The sequence below is a fragment of the Pelophylax lessonae genome (genome assembly GCF_965119305.1).
Source record: "Pelophylax lessonae genome assembly, chromosome: 3".
NCBI lineage: Eukaryota > Metazoa > Chordata > Amphibia > Anura > Ranidae > Pelophylax > Pelophylax lessonae.
The window spans coordinates 609,675,610-609,692,500 of NC_138770.1; the positions used below are offsets into that span (position 1 = coordinate 609,675,610).

The window sequence follows — 16,891 nt, forward strand, 5'->3', positions numbered from 1 at the left end:
CGAGGACTACGTCTGTCAATGAGCGATAGAGAAAGGTATATTTTGTGAAGCAGTAATTGGATTGCAGAGCGGACCAAAAAAGGGTCCTGCAGCATTTTGGTACGAATGCAATGCAATTTTAACAATTCAGATTGTATGGCGGAATTTGCATCGCACAGACATCGCATGTAATCTGCACAGCAATGCAGTGCGAATCACATGCAATGTCTGATCGCACAAGTGTGAACCCGGCCTTAGTGAGAAAAAGGCCTGGTAATTCAAATGTTTAAAAAGGCCATGTGACACCAAGCAGACTGCAAAGCTAAGATTCGGTGGAGCACGGACAGTTGTGTGCGAAACTTGCCAGGGGTATCAAAGCTCGAGTTTAACGACACTAAAATTGGAGATAAATTTTAACCGGTTGCCGACCGCCGCACGACTATATACTGCGGCGGTCAGCCCCGGCCAGGCAGAGTGACGTAGGGGTACGTCACTCGCCTGTCACTGACTTGTGAGCCAATTGCGGGCGGGCGCGCGCCCGCCCCGACTCGTTCGCTGACAAGTCGGTGCGTGTGACCGGCGGACCCGATCGTCCGCTGGTCACTCACGATCGCTCCGGTGAAGGGAGAAAGTCAGGCGGCTAATGTAAACAAGCCACCTGTCATTCTCCCTGGTGTAAAAATGAAGATCAGATGGTTCTACTATGTAGGACCGTTGATCTCTGTTTTTACACCAATAGCCATGTCCCTTTACAGTTAGAATCACGCCCATAGGACACACTTAACCCCTCCCTCTCCAATACAGTTAACCCCTTCCCTGCCAGTGTCATTTTTGCAGTAACAGTGCATATGTATAGCACTGATTACTGCAGTAATGTCACTGGTAACCCCAAAAGTGTCAAAAATGTCAGTGAAGGGTCCGATCTGTCCGCCGCAATGTCGCAGTACCACAAAAAAAAAAAAAAAAATGCAGATCGCCGCCATTACGCGTTAAAAAAAAAACACCAAAAATGACAAAAATCTTTCCCTTTGTTAGTAAACGCAATAACTTTTGCGCAAACCAATCAAAATACGTTTTTTGCGATTTCTTTTACCAAACATATGTAACATAAAACAAATTGGCCGAAAATGTTAAAAAATTTAGATTTTTACATTTTTATGGGGGGAATTTCATATAAAAAAATTTGAAAAATATTGTTATTTTTGCAAAATTGACGCTCTTTTTTTGTTTATAGTGCATGATCAAAAAAAAAAAAAAAATCGCACAGGTGATCAAATACCACCAAAAGAAAGCTCTGTTTGTGGGAAAAAAAGGACGTCAAATTTGTTTAGGTACAGCGTCGCACGACCGCGCAATGGTCCGTTAAGGTCACGCAGTGCCGAATCGCAAAATACCCCCTGGTCTTTTAGCAGCCAAATCCTCCGGGGCTTAAGTGGTTAAGGACGAGGTGGAAAAGAATTGACAAAAATCACACTTCATATGTCCAGGAGATCATGATGTCTGAAGTATTAAAGGGCTGTTTGTTGCGTTCAGCATTTTCTCCACTGAGGAGCTAAAATCAGAACGTAGTGGATCGAAACTTTACACAAGGCCATATGGGGAACATGAGTGGGTAACACAGGTCAAACTGTTAGAATGTCATGTTTTCATGAAAGGTCCTCTTCAACATCGTGTATACTGATCAAGTGATATCAGTAATAATTACCCGTGAGACGTCCATCATTTGCTTAATCTGTAGCTTCATCTTTTCCTTGCGTTTATCTAAATAAGAAATGAAGGGACACTGAAAATCAGTTATCTGACTGTGAAAGGTCTTAAGCAACAAACTGTCTTGAACCTGAATTCTAGGCAAACAGCTACATACACAGATGAAACATATGGGAGTTGTTTTACCTGGCAAAGACTATGTATTTAGGGCCATCCAGTTCTGAGACTTACACAGTTCTGCCACAAGGCACAGCCCTATCTGGCAAACCAAGGGACCCAATTTTTTTCTGCTGCAGTTTGGTAAAAAACGTACAGGTCCTGTCTCTCCCCCAGCCTGTGACTGGACAGTGATAGGAGAAGCAGCAGAATAATAAACTCACATGTCTGTCTCTGTTCTCTCCTTCTATCTCAGCTTGTTCATTGTTAGCATACAAGAACTGCAGCAAACTTGATGGTCTCTTTCTCCATCCCCCAAATTCGAGCTCTGCCGTACAGCAGACAGCATGATAGTAATACAGAGCCAAATTCAGGTATTTACACGGTTTACAACTACAAAACACATTTAATGAAGTCTTAGAAGTACACAGATAAATGCAGCTCTGTATTCATTGTCTACCTGAAGTTCAGCTTTAACCAAATTGACAATCACCTGGCAACTCTCCGTTTTCTAGCTCTCCTTCACCGTCCGGCTGCCAGCTGACATCCTCCACAGCCACAGAGTCTTCTTCCAGCTGCTTCAGTTGCATGATGCAGTTGGTCAGCACCTGGCAATATACTTTTTTTTAGCATCTTCTTTTATTTGCATAGCACTATCATACTGTGTAGCCTTTTACAACATGAAAACACTAAAAACACCTACAAGTGGAACTTAGAGAAACTGCTAAATACACAGTTGGAAAAAAATATGTGAATCGGTTTACCTGCCAAAATAGTAAGTCTTTTGTTAAGCAGGTAAAAGAATCCTCACACATTTCTACAGTGAAATCGCCTTCTTCTACTACTTGCCAGGAAACAAAACCAATCTCTGCTACCAAAGATCTGCTTTTTTCCTGAGAACCACCACTATACTTTCTTGTTCGCAAAATTTACCCAAGCACCCCTTTGATTGATAACATAGGAAGCAAGTTTGTATGGCTTGAATGTTTCCTAGTGGACAGTTTGCAAAGACAGCACCAATAAGTGGTTGCTGGCAACATAAGTGGCTAGGATAAGTGGTCATATTACATATAGCACTCAGTCACCATAAATTGTGATTCACAACTGGGCAAAGTCAGTCTGTAAATTATTTAGAGACCAAATGTAGTTTCCCCACAAATTATGTTAGGCTGCATAAAATAAAATAAAAAAAAGTGCTAAACTTTTTTATTTTTTTTAATTATTATTCTTCAGAAGAAAGCTTCCATTGCCAGAAGGAACATGCTGTAGACCGCAGTGATCTGTGTCAGAGTAGTGCTCTCTGCAGTGGTTTAACCCCCACCCCACCCCTGTATTGACACCACTATTGCAAAGCTTATGCTTCCTGCTGATTGCAGAGCTGCAATACTTACAAAGCAGGGAGCATGTGAGACTGCTATACAGAGGTTGCCAGCTGCACATTCCTGCTGGGAATGTGAACTTTCTGCTGTTGAAAAATTTTAAAAACCGTAAGGTAAGGAAAAATAAAACTTCTCCTTTTAATTCAATTGGACTTCATTACTTTCATTTATGAGAAGACTACAATTTTGCTTTAAATTTATGAGTAGACAACGCAACCTGTGATCCAATATAGCCCCTCAAGACAGGACTGTCCAGCAATGAGAACCGGCTGTGACTTACTTCAATCTCATTTTCTTTGTATGCCAGAGCTTCCTCCATATCCCTGTGAGATTTCTGTTGCAGCTGTATCTGCTCCTCCAGCTCTCGCTGTCTCTCACTCCAGCCTTCTGCTTCTTTCAGCAGCTAAAACACATTTACAATGGTGTTAAATAATTTATGTCTTGGATCACTCTTAAGCGGTGATGTAAACTGTAGACTTTGTAGAGTAGTGTATGAGTTCATAATGTGGACTGGTGTTTTTTGTTCAGTAATAAACAAAAATTTACATTTTAAACTAAAGAGCCTTGACGAGGACTTTGCTACAGCAGTTGCACATTTAGAGAATTTTTATCAAGGTGCAAAATTAGCATATAATTTAAAAAAATAATTTCTGGTCTCTGGCCCCTTTCACACAGGCAGACTGATCGGGTCTGCCTATCAGTTTTTTAGGCAGACCCGATCAGACCATACATTGCCCTTTATGGAGCGGTGGATGTCAACAGACATGTGTTAGTTGACACCCGCTGACATCCAATCCTATCTGCTAAAAACACAGACAGACAGATGGGGATCTGTTCCCCATCTGTTTGGTGAATCGGATGAGAGTGGGATAGAAACAGATAGGCGATACGTTTCCATCCGACCTTCCATAGAGGAAAGAGGGTTGTGTCTGTATCTGCATCAGCGGAGCGGCCATGGACATTTCATCCACCTGTTAAGCAGGGATCAGCGGACAGATTCCCTGCTAAGCAGGCAAATCCGCTGCCATAGTCTGCCTGTCTGAAAGGGGCCTAAAGGAAAAGGATACTATTGCTTTTAAAGAAGGACAAGCAGTTTTTCTTTTCAAGAGTTTATTTACTCGCAAATTATACCCAAACCCTTTTATCTCTATTCCTTAACACAGGAGAAGAACTAATTCCAAATCAATGACCTGACATTGTGAAAAACTGTGTCCACATTCTGTCCTCCTCAGTCCTGTTGACTGACAGTTAATTTATTAACTTTACATTGTGCTGGTAAATGAAAACACAAGTGTAAAGCCAGCCATACATGGAGCAAATTTCTTTCCAAATGGGTTGCAGGAAATAAAATTCTCTTGATTGCCCCATCAACACAGTGTTGACAGGGGATCCCTTCTGGCAATCCAATGTATTCTCCCAGGAGGGGGCGGGGGTAAGCCACTCCCACTGGGAGAAAACAGTGATTATCGCTAGCAGATATACCAGCCGCGAGCGGAAATCAAATGCAAAATCCAGCCGGCCTGCTGTACCCAAGTTGATCAATTTGGTACATTTAGTCTGCCTATACGTGGGTTCAAGATTCAAATCATCCAACAGCCAGCCTTAAGCCTGGTACACACTATTTTTTTTTCAACCCAGTGGGCTGAATAAAAAACACTGATAGCTCAGGTTGGAGCTGCTGTACTAACTAAACAATGTTAGTTAGTACAGAGATCTCCCCTGCTATTATTTTGTGTTATGACAGGGAGACGGCCCCCTCGCAAGAACACTCCAGGCAGCCCTCTCAGCCATCAGTTTGAACCGGCCAATGCCGCCCGACATTCGGTCCGTGTGTACTAGAATTTAAGTGTAATCCAGTGAAGAGGACAATGAGACAGGTAGGTGATTTGGACTATCCAGTGCTGAACAGACAATGAATGCAGATATGTCAGATTACATGGGGAGATCAATGTGGTACATACCTGCTCCTTCCTTTCCTTAAGACATGTGTTTTCCTCCTGCACACTACGAAGATCAGTGCGCACCTTCTGCTCCTTTAGTTTTGCTTCATTTAAAGCAATTTGCAGCTAAAATCAAAAAACAAGATAAGAAATAAACTGATGCAACTTAGATCAGGGCTGAATAAAGTGCTAAAGCCAGCAAGCACAACATTGTTACCTCTGAGAGTTCACCCGAATGTTGCTCATACTGCTGCTTAAGCTGCTCTATGGATTTCTGTCCTTCGTATATCTAGGGAGATATGTGATAATTAGCTTTAGAATAACAAAATGCCTTCTATGGACACAAACTGAATTCCAAAAAAATGGCTTTATGTTATATTACCTAGAGATGAATAAACGCTTTTGCTACCAGTCAATCTTTACATTTCTCAAAAACATTGGGATTTAATGTTTACTAAAGATCCTCTTAAAGCAGAAGACCTATAAAAAGATTTAAAAGGCGTTACCCCCTGGGGCTAAAGGGCTATTTCTGCTACGGCAGTTCTGGCTTGGGGGGGAGCCAGGTCTAGTTGAGACCCTACTTTTCCTTCCTATACTAACTTTCCACCTTCCCCCTAAACCCCCCCACCCCCTTACTACTCCCCCTACCCCTTTTTTTTGCTTTCTTTCCCTGGTGATCCAATACAAAATGTCATGGTACACCCCGGAAAGATAGGAGAAGTGCCTTTTGCCTGCACTGTGTGGTACCGCTGCAGGTAGGCATTTTTTTGTTAACGTGTTTATCCAACTGCATGCCTAGTGATCTTGTCTTTAACTCCAGTTACAAGTTGTAAGGGTCCCAGGGCCCAATTCTGGTTGTTGCTACATCCAAACTCATTTTTGCACCCAAGATAAGGTGTTCTATTACTGTGCCAATATTGTTAAATTTGTTTTTTTCTCTATGTAAATTTTAGTTTTTTTACGGAATTGCTAAAAAATATTGTGAAATGTATAAAATAATATTATAAAATGGTTTCGTAAATAAAAAATGCAAAAAAAAAAGTAGACCAGGTTTTGTTTATGTCATAATGTATGCATACATTTGCGTTTTTTAAACATGTTCAGCAGCATGAATTAGTAAAAGGTACACATAAACCAAGTCAAGCATCCATTAACAACAAAAGAGTCAATAAACAACAAAATAAACACCATAAATAAATGGTCAAAGGAGTCATACAAACATTAATCCAAAACGGTTTGGTGCTTAGTCTAAGAAACACCCTAGGGAAATGTGGCAACCAAAAATCTGACATTACTTTGGATTGGGTCAGAGCTAAGGGAAGAGGGAGAATGGAGGGTTATGGTAAGTAAGAGAGTAAGGGAGAAAGAGAGGGGGGAAAGGGGAGGAAAAAGAGGGAGGGGAGCAAAGGGAGGATAAAGGTGGGGGGGGGGGGGACTGGGAAAGACGGTGGAAAAGGAGTAGTGTGGGTAGGTAGGGTACCATACACCAGGAACAATAGATAACCCTCAGTTATATACCATGAGAGATCAACACCTAAAAAAAAATAATGCCCTGTTCCTCTATCCAGCCAGCCCAAATTTTGTTGAATATAGCAGGACAGTTTCAGCTGATGTACGTAAGCTTATATAGGGGAAAAGCCCTGTTAACCGCCACCTTCCAGCCAGACACAGTGGGCGGAGTAGGCAGCTTCCATGTCAGCAGGATTTCCCTTCTAGCATAATAGGCGGAAAATAAAATAAATAGTTTGACATGTTTAGAGGCCTCCACAAAATCAGTGAGTCCTAGCAGCAGCACCAAGGGGTCCATAGGGACAGACAGGTTACCAACTGTGTTAATAATATCTAATACCCTTGCTCAGAAATTCCACAACCAGGAGCAAGACCAAAACGTGAGCAAACGTGCTCTCGGCCACATTACAAAGAGGGCAAGCTGCCGGTCTGCCATGATAAATTGCAGCCAGTCATTGAGGGATATACAGGGAGTGCAGAATTATTAGGAAAATTAGTATTTTTGAGGATTAATTTTATTTTTAAACAACAACCATGTTCTCAATGAACCCAAAAAACTCATTAATATCAAAGCTGAATATTTTTGGAAGTAGTTTTTAGTTTGTTTTTAGTTTTAGCTATTTTAGGGGGATATCTGTGTGCGCAGGTGACTATTACTATGCATAATTATTAGGCAACTTAACAAAAATCAAATATACAGTATACCCATTTCAATTATTTATTTTTACCAGTGAAACCAATATAACATCTCAACATTCACAAATATACATTTCTGACATTCAAAAACAAAAGAAAAACAAATCAGTGACCAATATAGCCACCTTTCTTTGCAAGGACACTCAAAAGCCTGCCATCCATGGATTCTGTCAGTGTTTTGATCTGTTCACCATCAACATTGCGTGCAGCAGCAACCACAGCCTCCCAGACACTGTTCAGAGAGGTGTACTGTTTTCCCTCCTTGTAAATCTCACATTTGATGATGGACCACAGGTTCTCAATGGGGTTCAGATCAGGTGAACAAGGAGGCCATGTCATTAGCTTTTCTTCTTTTATACACTTTCTTGCCAGCCACGCTGTGGAGTACTTGGGACGCGTGTGATGGAGCATTGTCCTGCATGAAAACTGGGAGTTGAGCTTGACTCCATCCTCAACCCGAAAAGGCCCCACAAGCTCATCTTTGATGATACCAGCCCAAACCAGTACTCCACCTCCACCTTGCTGGCGTCTGTGTCGGACTGGAGCTCTCTGCCCTTTACCAATCCAGCCACGGGCCCATCCATCTGGCCCATCAAGACTCACTCTCATTTCATCAGTCCATAAAACCTTTGAAAAATCAGTCTTGAGATATTTCTTGGCCCAGTCTTGACGTTTCAGCTTGTGTGTCTTGTTCAGTGGTGGTCGTCTTTCAGCCTTTCTTACCTTGGCCATGTATCTGAGTATTGCACACCTTGTGCTTTTGGGCACTCCAGTGATGTTGCAGCTCTGAAATATGGCCAAACTGGTGGCAAGTGGCATCTTGGCAGCTGCACGCTTGACTTTTCTCAGTTCATGGGCTGTTATTTTGCGCCTTGGTTTTTCCACGCGCTTCTTGCGACCCTGTTGACTATTTTGAATGAAATGCTTGATTGTTCCATGATCACGCTTCAGAAGCTTTGCAATTTTAAGAGTGCTGCATCCCTCTGCAAGATATCTCACTATTTTTTACTTTTCTGAGCCTGTCAAGTCCTTCTTTTGACCCATTTTGCCCAAGGAAAGGAAGTTGCCTAATAATTATGCACACCTGATATAGGGTGTTGATGTCATTAGACCACACCCCTTCTCATTACAGAGATGCACATCACCTAATATGCTTAATTGGTAGTAGGCTTTCGAGCCTATACAGCTTGGAGTAAGACAACAAGCATAAAGAGGATGATGTGGTCAAAATACTCATTTGCCTAATAATTCTGCACTCCCTATAGTACACTCTATGGATAATTTCAGTTTGATACAGTGATCTCTGGCAGATATCATGGTAGGGACACATTGCAGATGGCAGTCCTCCCAGTCTTCTTCTGAGAGGGATGGAATGTCCACATGCCATTTATTATAAAAGGGAGTCCCCATTTTGGGAGTGGTTAAAGCGGATTTCCACCCAAAAGTGGAACTTCCGCTTATTTGATTGCTCCCCACCTCCGGTGGCACATTTGGCACCTTTCGGGGGGAGCGGGTACCTGTTTTCGACAGGCACCCGTCCCCACTTCCAGTGGACTCAGCGAAGGACATCACAAGTCCGGCCCCCCTCCTCCTCCGCCTGCCACCGCACTTTGCGCATTCGAGTAGGGAACCGGCCGTGAAGCCGCAAGGCTTCCCTGCCGGATTCCTTTACCGGCAATGGCTTCGGCAGCACCCAACAGCCAATGAAAATGCCGACATCGCTAGATTCCAGGACAGGCAAATGTTCTAATATTAAAAGTCAGCAGCTACAGTATGTGTAGCTGTGGACTTTTAACTTTTTTCTGGGGTGGCGGAACTCCTCTTTAAGGGAGATAGTAAGGAGTAAATAGAGGACAGAGGTTTAGTTAGGTCCTCTTCTATTAATATACTTTCAAAAGGGTCAGTCTTAAGGGTTGGGTAGGTTGGGAACTGAACAGCAACCACGTGCTGCAGTTGTAGAAATCAGAAGAACATCCTATTAGGTAGGTTGTAGGTAGGTTTAAAGCGTAACTTTACCCATAACAACTACCAAAATTAGTGTGTGCTGTAAACTGCCTCCAGCATTGCTTCAGTTTCTTCTTGCTGGAGGCTGCCATTTTGCTGAAGCCCAGAGCCCCAGCTGTAATAAAGCAGAACTGAAATGATCTAGCAGGACTTCATTTTCTGACTAAAGTTCCATTTTAGATTTCTCAAAGGGTAAGAGAGTCCCCGTGGTACTGTATTTTGCAGTGTTTTTATGCCATATCTAGCCCATATGACAGTATCAGGCACAGTGAGCATGCATACATTTTTACTTTTTAATTTCAGTAAGAAATACAGGTTTTTTTTGGAGTGGACACAAATATAGTAGGCATAAATATAACATTGGAGTAGACACAAATACATCTCCAATTCATTAGTTGTAAAAGATGACACTGTGAAGAGTTAGCAAATATGAAACTATATCTGACCTCAAAATAATATGATATAGCAAAAAAAATAAAAATAATAATAAACTGATGCCCAAAATTGTAAATATCGATGCCTGCACTGCTCATTAGTTTGGAGTTCAAACCCAACTCCAGCTTCAGAAAAAAAAATCTATCAATGCACATATCAAAATGAAAAGCAGCTTTTATTCAATACTTACTCTGTCTCTGGCACAGTTTTCTGCAGACTCACCTCTCTGCAATCTAGTGGCAGTCCAGATCTAGATTGAATCATTTCTACCCCACTTCCTGTGAACCCAGGGTGTCACCCTGGGCTGTGTCTTAAAGCCACCCTGGGTTTACAGAAGAATGCTTGGATTGGTGGCTCCAGTTGACGCCTTCTGAGGGGCAACGTGTTGAGTGGAGACACCCGTGACGTCAGCACGCACGCTCTGCACTGCAGGCGGCCATGGTACCACGAGAACAGTGCAATATCTCCATGTCTGTTTGTAAGGGTTTTCTTTTACAATAAACTACGATTTTAAGGGATAATGCACTATTAGTCCTCCTTTTTGCTTCCTATATTAATTTGTGACCTCGGAGACAGTGTCCGTTTGCAGTACCATGGATTGAATCCCTAACAGTGTACACGCCTTTTGACCCATTGGGTCTGGTAAGCAGCTAATTCACTACTTGAGCACGGTGGTGATGCGTGCAGCACTTTGAAAGAACAAGATCTTAAAACCATTCAAAAATCACACTATTTGGACTATGTTGGAATATTCGTTTTTTAACACCTTCGTTCTACATATGTGGTCACATATTGCTATCCATTGAATTGATATAGGTGTCATGTATGATTTTACACTGTATATGTTTATAGGTATATATTTTTTTCCTTTGTGATTTACATTTTATGACAGCGCACTTCACTTACATATTAAAGACATACTCACTTACATATTGGTTCATTATTCTCCCGGTGTTCAGGAAGCTTCCGGTGCAGCAGTCTTAATTGATTACAAGCGCATCTTTTTTACCTTTTAATTTATTTTTAACAATAAATCACTAGACCAACACTACGTTTTTATACCCAATAATGCTTCTTCTTTAGAAAGCCTTCCATCTCTTTCCTCCTTTAATCTCCATGTACACAACTATGGGGGTCTTAACATACAGAAATAGGAGCTTTGCCACAAAATATACAAAACAAAGCTCTGCAGTAATAGAGAGCAGCTGGCTACACAGATCAGACTGCCTTCAAAAACAAAACTTCCAGCTGTGGATCTGTATGAACTGCTGAAACTGATGTGACCAAAGACTTACCATTTCCTGTTTCCTCTTGTTCTGACTTTTCTGAGAGTCCAACTCTTGCAACAAGTTCCTCATTTTGGCATCCAATTGTTTGTTACTGTTCTTAAGCTCCTTAATTGACACCTTATAAAAAGTAAGACAGGTCACATTAACAGAAAGTACATTCATACTGGACTGCATCACCATTGGCGTTCGACCAGTGTACCAACTCTGGTGTGGGTAAAGGAGATGGACCACATTGAACGTATGGAACAGAAATTGGGTGCACCTGGCTCTCCTGGAATATGTACAGAGAATTCTCTGAGCTTCAGGATCTGCTAGCAGGCTGAAGGCAGACTGGACAGCCCCTGAGGGCGCTCTTTGGGCTATGCTATTTCTTTCTTGCTTACTGTTCTTTCATTACTTTTGTTTTGCTTACTTTCCCGATTCCCCCCTTTTTTCTCTCCTCTTAATTTTTATCCTTATTGGGGCCATGGTTAGTTTGGTATAGCTTTCATGCTCGCTGATATGGTGATGGTGATTTGGAGGTTCCTATATCATTTATAGAATGTGGTTATTTTTCTCAAGGACATGATTATACAGGTTGTATTCCTTCTATCATTTGTCACTCTGTCCCGGTTTCAGCTCTTGTATGGTGGCCTATTTACGTCCTATACCATCCATCCCTACTGGCCCAGTGGAAACGTACGGTAGTTATTTTGGAATCTTGTTTTTTTTTTTTTTTTTCTTTCATTGTTGTTTATTTTATATGTGACACATTTTATTATTTGTCGGTTTCTAAACTACTGTTTTATTGTTTTTTTTTCCCCTTATTTTTTTTTCTACCCACACCAGAGTGTCGAGGTGTCTATCTTGACTTATGATATTTTGTATGTTAAAACCTTTATTGTTCAATAAATTTAGATTGAACATACCAGACTGCAACACAATTTTATTACCTGCATATATTGGGGAATGTAGCTTGGTTCCTTAAAGCAGTATTAAACTAAAAACAAACACGTATTATATTGTAGCGCACCAATGTTTATATGTGGCAGCTGTATTCATTTTCTTTTTTATGCTTTCTTTCTTCTATTTTCATTTTGTGATCCACTCAGCAAGTCTGCAAGAGAGCTTTTTTTTTTTTTTTTTTTTTTAAAAAGCACAAGGGACAGAGATAGGACAGACTATTACCTTTATCCCAAAAGTAAAAAAAACTCCTTGCTGTATCAGCAGTGTGAGGTGGAGTTTGCCTTTAATTTGTTGTATTTAAACCTGCTAGTACAACTTTTTCCGTTCCCCAGACTGACCATGCTACTGTCCATAGGTGCCCCTGTGCTCCTTCATCCAGAGTGGGGGTACTGTAATACAGGAGGTGTATTACTGGTCAGATCAGCAGGTGAAAACAGAGTGTAAAAGCCTTCAAAAAGAATAGGAATGCAGCCTCCATATCTAATGACTTAAAAATCCGAGGAAGTATCACTCCATTTCTCCTGGGGACAGATTTTTTTCCAATAAAAACACTAAATCTGCTTGTGGCCTAGACCAGGGAAATGACTGTATGGAATCTCCCCTTTCACACTGTCCTCTGTGAAAGTTCTGCTCACCTATGGCCAGCTTATAGAGGCCATGCAAGTGTCAGGAGCTGAACAGTCTGCAGCACTTGATTGGAGGAGAAGCAAGACATGAGCCACTGGAGAGGGGAGTATACTACTACTACTACTACTACTACTACTACTACTACTACTACTACCACCACCTATAAACGTGCAGGGGAACTGCCATTTATAACATTTTTTTATGCACCTGACAGGGTCACTTTAATGGAGAAGTACAGGCAACGCTTGTTTGGCTGTTCTTCTCCTGTGGATCACAGAAGTGCAGATCGTTCTGGACTCCTCCTGTGACCCGTTTTCAGCAGACAGTGGGCCAAACCCTGCTGTCGGCTGACGTCACTGAGCCAGTCGAAGCTCCAGAAAGATCACAACCATATAGTCGGGATCCGCCCACATGCCTGGACTGGCACCCGGCTCAGCAAGCTGCTGAGAGCCTGAACCGGCTGCTCCCACCCCCTCCACTGCCCTGCGCCAATTCATTTTCTTTTTTTGTTTATGTTATTTATGGATGAGGTACACCAAATATAGCTGTTCTGCCTTTTTCAAGCGGTGACTCACAGTCGCAAGCTCTGTGCTCAGGGAGATCTGAGAACCGAGCAATTAGTGTTGTTTGATTGCTCGGTTCTCAGTGTTAGACCCGGTGGCAGACATCCACCTTGGGAAGTATGATTAAAAAAAAAAAATCCCATACATCTCTTTTACGAAATACACATCACTGTTCCATCAACGGGTTCCTGTCCTACTATCACATCCTTTTCATCACATAAAGCTCATTGAGAGTTGATAATATCAGTGAATTAAAGCAGAACTAAACCCATCAATTTAACCTTTTCCCTAAAACAATTACAGTCAAAGCACGCCGTGTATGAGAACTGTCATAGTTTTACAACCAAACTGTCAAGCCATCAACTGGCTGGCACATATGCAGTATCATGGCAAATGCAGGTCAAAAAGGGCCTGAGATGGCAACTCAGTGGCTGTAATGGATAGTGGGGTTTAGTCCTACTTTTACGTCACTGTGCTTTGTGGTTCCTACCGTCTACCCCCCACATCCTATCACTACAGTAAGAGGAGAAACCACACAGCATGATCCAACCACACTGGAAATCCACAGACACGTCATTATAAGAGTTGCTTTGTGTTACCTTTAGGGAGGTAGCCTCTTCCTGGAGATGGGTGCTCTTCTCCTGCGTTGTGCTCGCAGATTCTTTAGCTTCTTTTATCTGCCAGTGACAGAGACAAATTTATCAGATTCTGTTATGAAGTAATGCTTCTCCAAATCTCTCCATGTGATCATTACCTTTTTCTCTAACTCCGATATCTTCTCCAAAGACTCACTCTTCTCCTTCATCAGAGTGGCTATCTTCTCTGCAAGCTGCTTTTCACTGACTGCAAGAAAATAAAAGCACATTAAAAAAGATAAGCCATTTCATGTACCTTTATTAATCATTTTTCTACATTTGCCTGCAGACCAAGATGATAATATAAAAAGGTGTAACAAATACATTTGATCATATAAAAAAAAAAAGGCAACAAATAAATGTGAACATTCCCTGATCTGTGCAAGGTTGGCCTTGTAATCCATTGCACCAACAGACAACAAATAAACACTTTTTTTTTTTAAATAACGTATTTATGCGATGCTCTCTCTGCATTTTGGTTGCATTATTTTTACACCCATAAGAAATAAACAACATGAGACACAGGTCAGGGCTCATCTGATATCTGCAGCTGGCAGTTGTGGTTTCACAACACAGTAACAGGAAAAGTTATTAACACACCAACGGTGTATTGTACTCTTTACTGTAAACTAAATTATTCTTTCTTTGTCATTTTTGTTTTAGTCACCTGTGATGTGCAAGTGAACAAGGCACAATATAATAATCTCCAACCAAACTGGCAAAATGCTTTTTGTTCAGGGACAACTAGCAACTTTGCAAATACATGTATGTTTGACCTTTCTTACACTGCGTTTTGAGCTGCCACTTCAAAGGTCCGTGTAAATCCTGCTCTGTTCAAGCAATTGTCTGCAATCTGCACTGTAAAGAAGACTATTTCTGCAGACCTGGACTTGGGTGGCGTTAAGGACCCTCCAGATGTGAATTCAGCATTCTACAAATAACATAGGGAGGATAGGGTTTATATAAATATATGGAAGGCGGGGGCTCCCTTCCTCCAGAAGTTTTTGACTTGCTTCTCAAATGGGAGCAGTATAGAAATAATTTGTGGCTCCTAACACAAAGCTGTACTCCGGACCTAAAGCTGAATGGGAGGGAGGGTTAAGGTTTAAAGCGATTGAAAAGCTTGATTTTTTTTCTCATTAAAATAACAAACATGGCATACTTACCTTCTCCCCTGCCGGCGCTCTTGGTTCCTCCCCCATTACAAGTGCCCCCATAGCAAGCTGTTCCTGAGCCCTGTTCTGTGTTAATTCACACACAGAGCACAACTTGGCACCACCCCCACCTCTCTTCATTGGCTGTGATTGACAGCAGCAGGAGCCAATGGTCTTTGGCAGATGTGACCTTTTAAAATGAAACCAAACTGTATGGGTCAGCATTCTGACTTAGCAAAGACCTCGTAAAACTTGAAAGAACATAGTTTGTGTGAAGAGGCTTGTTGGGAAGCACACTTAGGCTGGCCATACACTATACAGGCATTCAATCCACACATTAGGTTTCACCGCGAACGTTAAGAGCAAGAACAACAATTCTAGCCCAAGACCTCCTCTGTAACTTTAAACAGGTAACCTGTAAAAAAAATGTTTAAGCGTTGCCTATGGAGATTTTTAAGTACTGAAGTTGGGCACCATTCCACGAGTGTGTGCAATTTTAAAGCGTGACATGTTCGGTATCTATTTACTTGCGTAATATCATCTTTCACATTACACCAAAAAATTGGGCTAACCTTAGTGTTTTGTTTTTTTGTTTTTTTTAATTCATGAAATTGTTTTTCCAAAAAGAATTTGTTTGAAAAAATTGCTGTGCAAATACCGTGTGACATAAAAAGTTGCAATGACCCCCATTTTATTCCCTAGGGTCTCTGCTAAAAAAAACAAAAAAAAAAAAAACATATATAATGTTTGGGGGTTCGGAATAATTTTCTAGCAAAAAAAACAAAATAATTTTTCTAAATAATGGGTAAATGGTATTACCGTATATAGTCGAGTATAAGCCGACTTTTTCAGCATGTTTTTGTATGCTGAAAAAGCCCCCCTCGGCTTATACTCGAGTCGCGGTCTCACTTAGCTGTTCTACGGTCAGCGTGCATGCGCCGCCAGCGCTCGGGAAAGCCCGTACATGTTCGGCTATTCCTGGGCAGATGGCGCACGCGCGGTGACATGTTGGTGCAATTTTTAAATGTAAGGCGCCTCAACGAAAGTAAGTGAGACTCCTCAGGAGATGCAGTGCTGCGGGCATGGTACAGGAGAATCTCCCGTACCATGCCCGCAGCACAACACTTCATCTCCTGTACCATCTGTGCCATGCCTGTACCATCTCCAGTGCCATCTCCTGTACCATGCCCACAGCCCTGCATCTCCTGTACCATGTCTGCAGCACCGTGCCCGCAGCCCCTGTTTTGGGTCTCGTTGTGGTCCAGTAGCTGCTGCATTTCCCACCCTAGGCTTATACTCGAGTGAATACGTTTTCCCAGCTTTTTTGTGGTAAAATTAGGTGCCTCGGCTATTCGGGTCAGCTTATACTCGAGTATATACGGTACTTCATAGGCCTGAGATTAAAGTGGTTACTAAGGCAGAATTTTTTTTTTTTTTTTACTTTTATTTTTTATAGGGTTACAAACACTTTAGAATAAAAAAAGATCCTGTACCACTTCCATACTGGGCCAATTCTGGCACTCTTGCTCTTACATGTAAAAATCATTTTCTAGATCAGTGAAGAAAAAATAAAATAGTACATTTATCAAAAAAAGCGGACTGTATAGAACATGCTTATGGATATTAAACATTACCTTGATAGACTCTGCTCTTCACCTGTAAAAAAAGAGAGCTTGTTACATGACAGCAGGAAAACACGAGTCACAGTGGAAAGTTGTACAGTCAGCACATGTCTGCAATGACTGCATACAAAGGTCAGGGTCTGCACAGGCCAGCTAGTGTAAGAGAACACTGCAAATAAGATTAACAGTGTGCTAAGAAAAGCAATGTGGTGTAGAACACTGGCTGTGAGCCTTGACCTCTGTACTGAGAG

At 41.7% G+C, this 16,891-nt stretch overlaps 1 protein-coding gene across 1 annotated transcript in view; it reads right to left on the minus strand.

Annotated features, from left to right (window-relative positions):
- The window catches only part of MIA3 (MIA SH3 domain ER export factor 3), a 195,802-nt gene that overhangs the window by 48,258 nt on the left and 130,653 nt on the right, over positions 1-16,891 (minus strand). Inside the window, exons 10-18 of the mRNA XM_082250981.1 lie at positions 16,653-16,674; positions 13,984-14,072; positions 13,829-13,906; positions 11,101-11,211; positions 5,379-5,450; positions 5,183-5,287; positions 3,502-3,624; positions 2,336-2,450; positions 1,685-1,740 (exon numbers count right to left, since the gene is read on the minus strand). Coding sequence (XP_082107107.1) covers positions 1,685-1,740; positions 2,336-2,450; positions 3,502-3,624; positions 5,183-5,287; positions 5,379-5,450; positions 11,101-11,211; positions 13,829-13,906; positions 13,984-14,072; positions 16,653-16,674 — 771 coding nt within the window. The remainder of the gene's footprint in view (positions 1-1,684; positions 1,741-2,335; positions 2,451-3,501; positions 3,625-5,182; positions 5,288-5,378; positions 5,451-11,100; positions 11,212-13,828; positions 13,907-13,983; positions 14,073-16,652; positions 16,675-16,891) is intronic.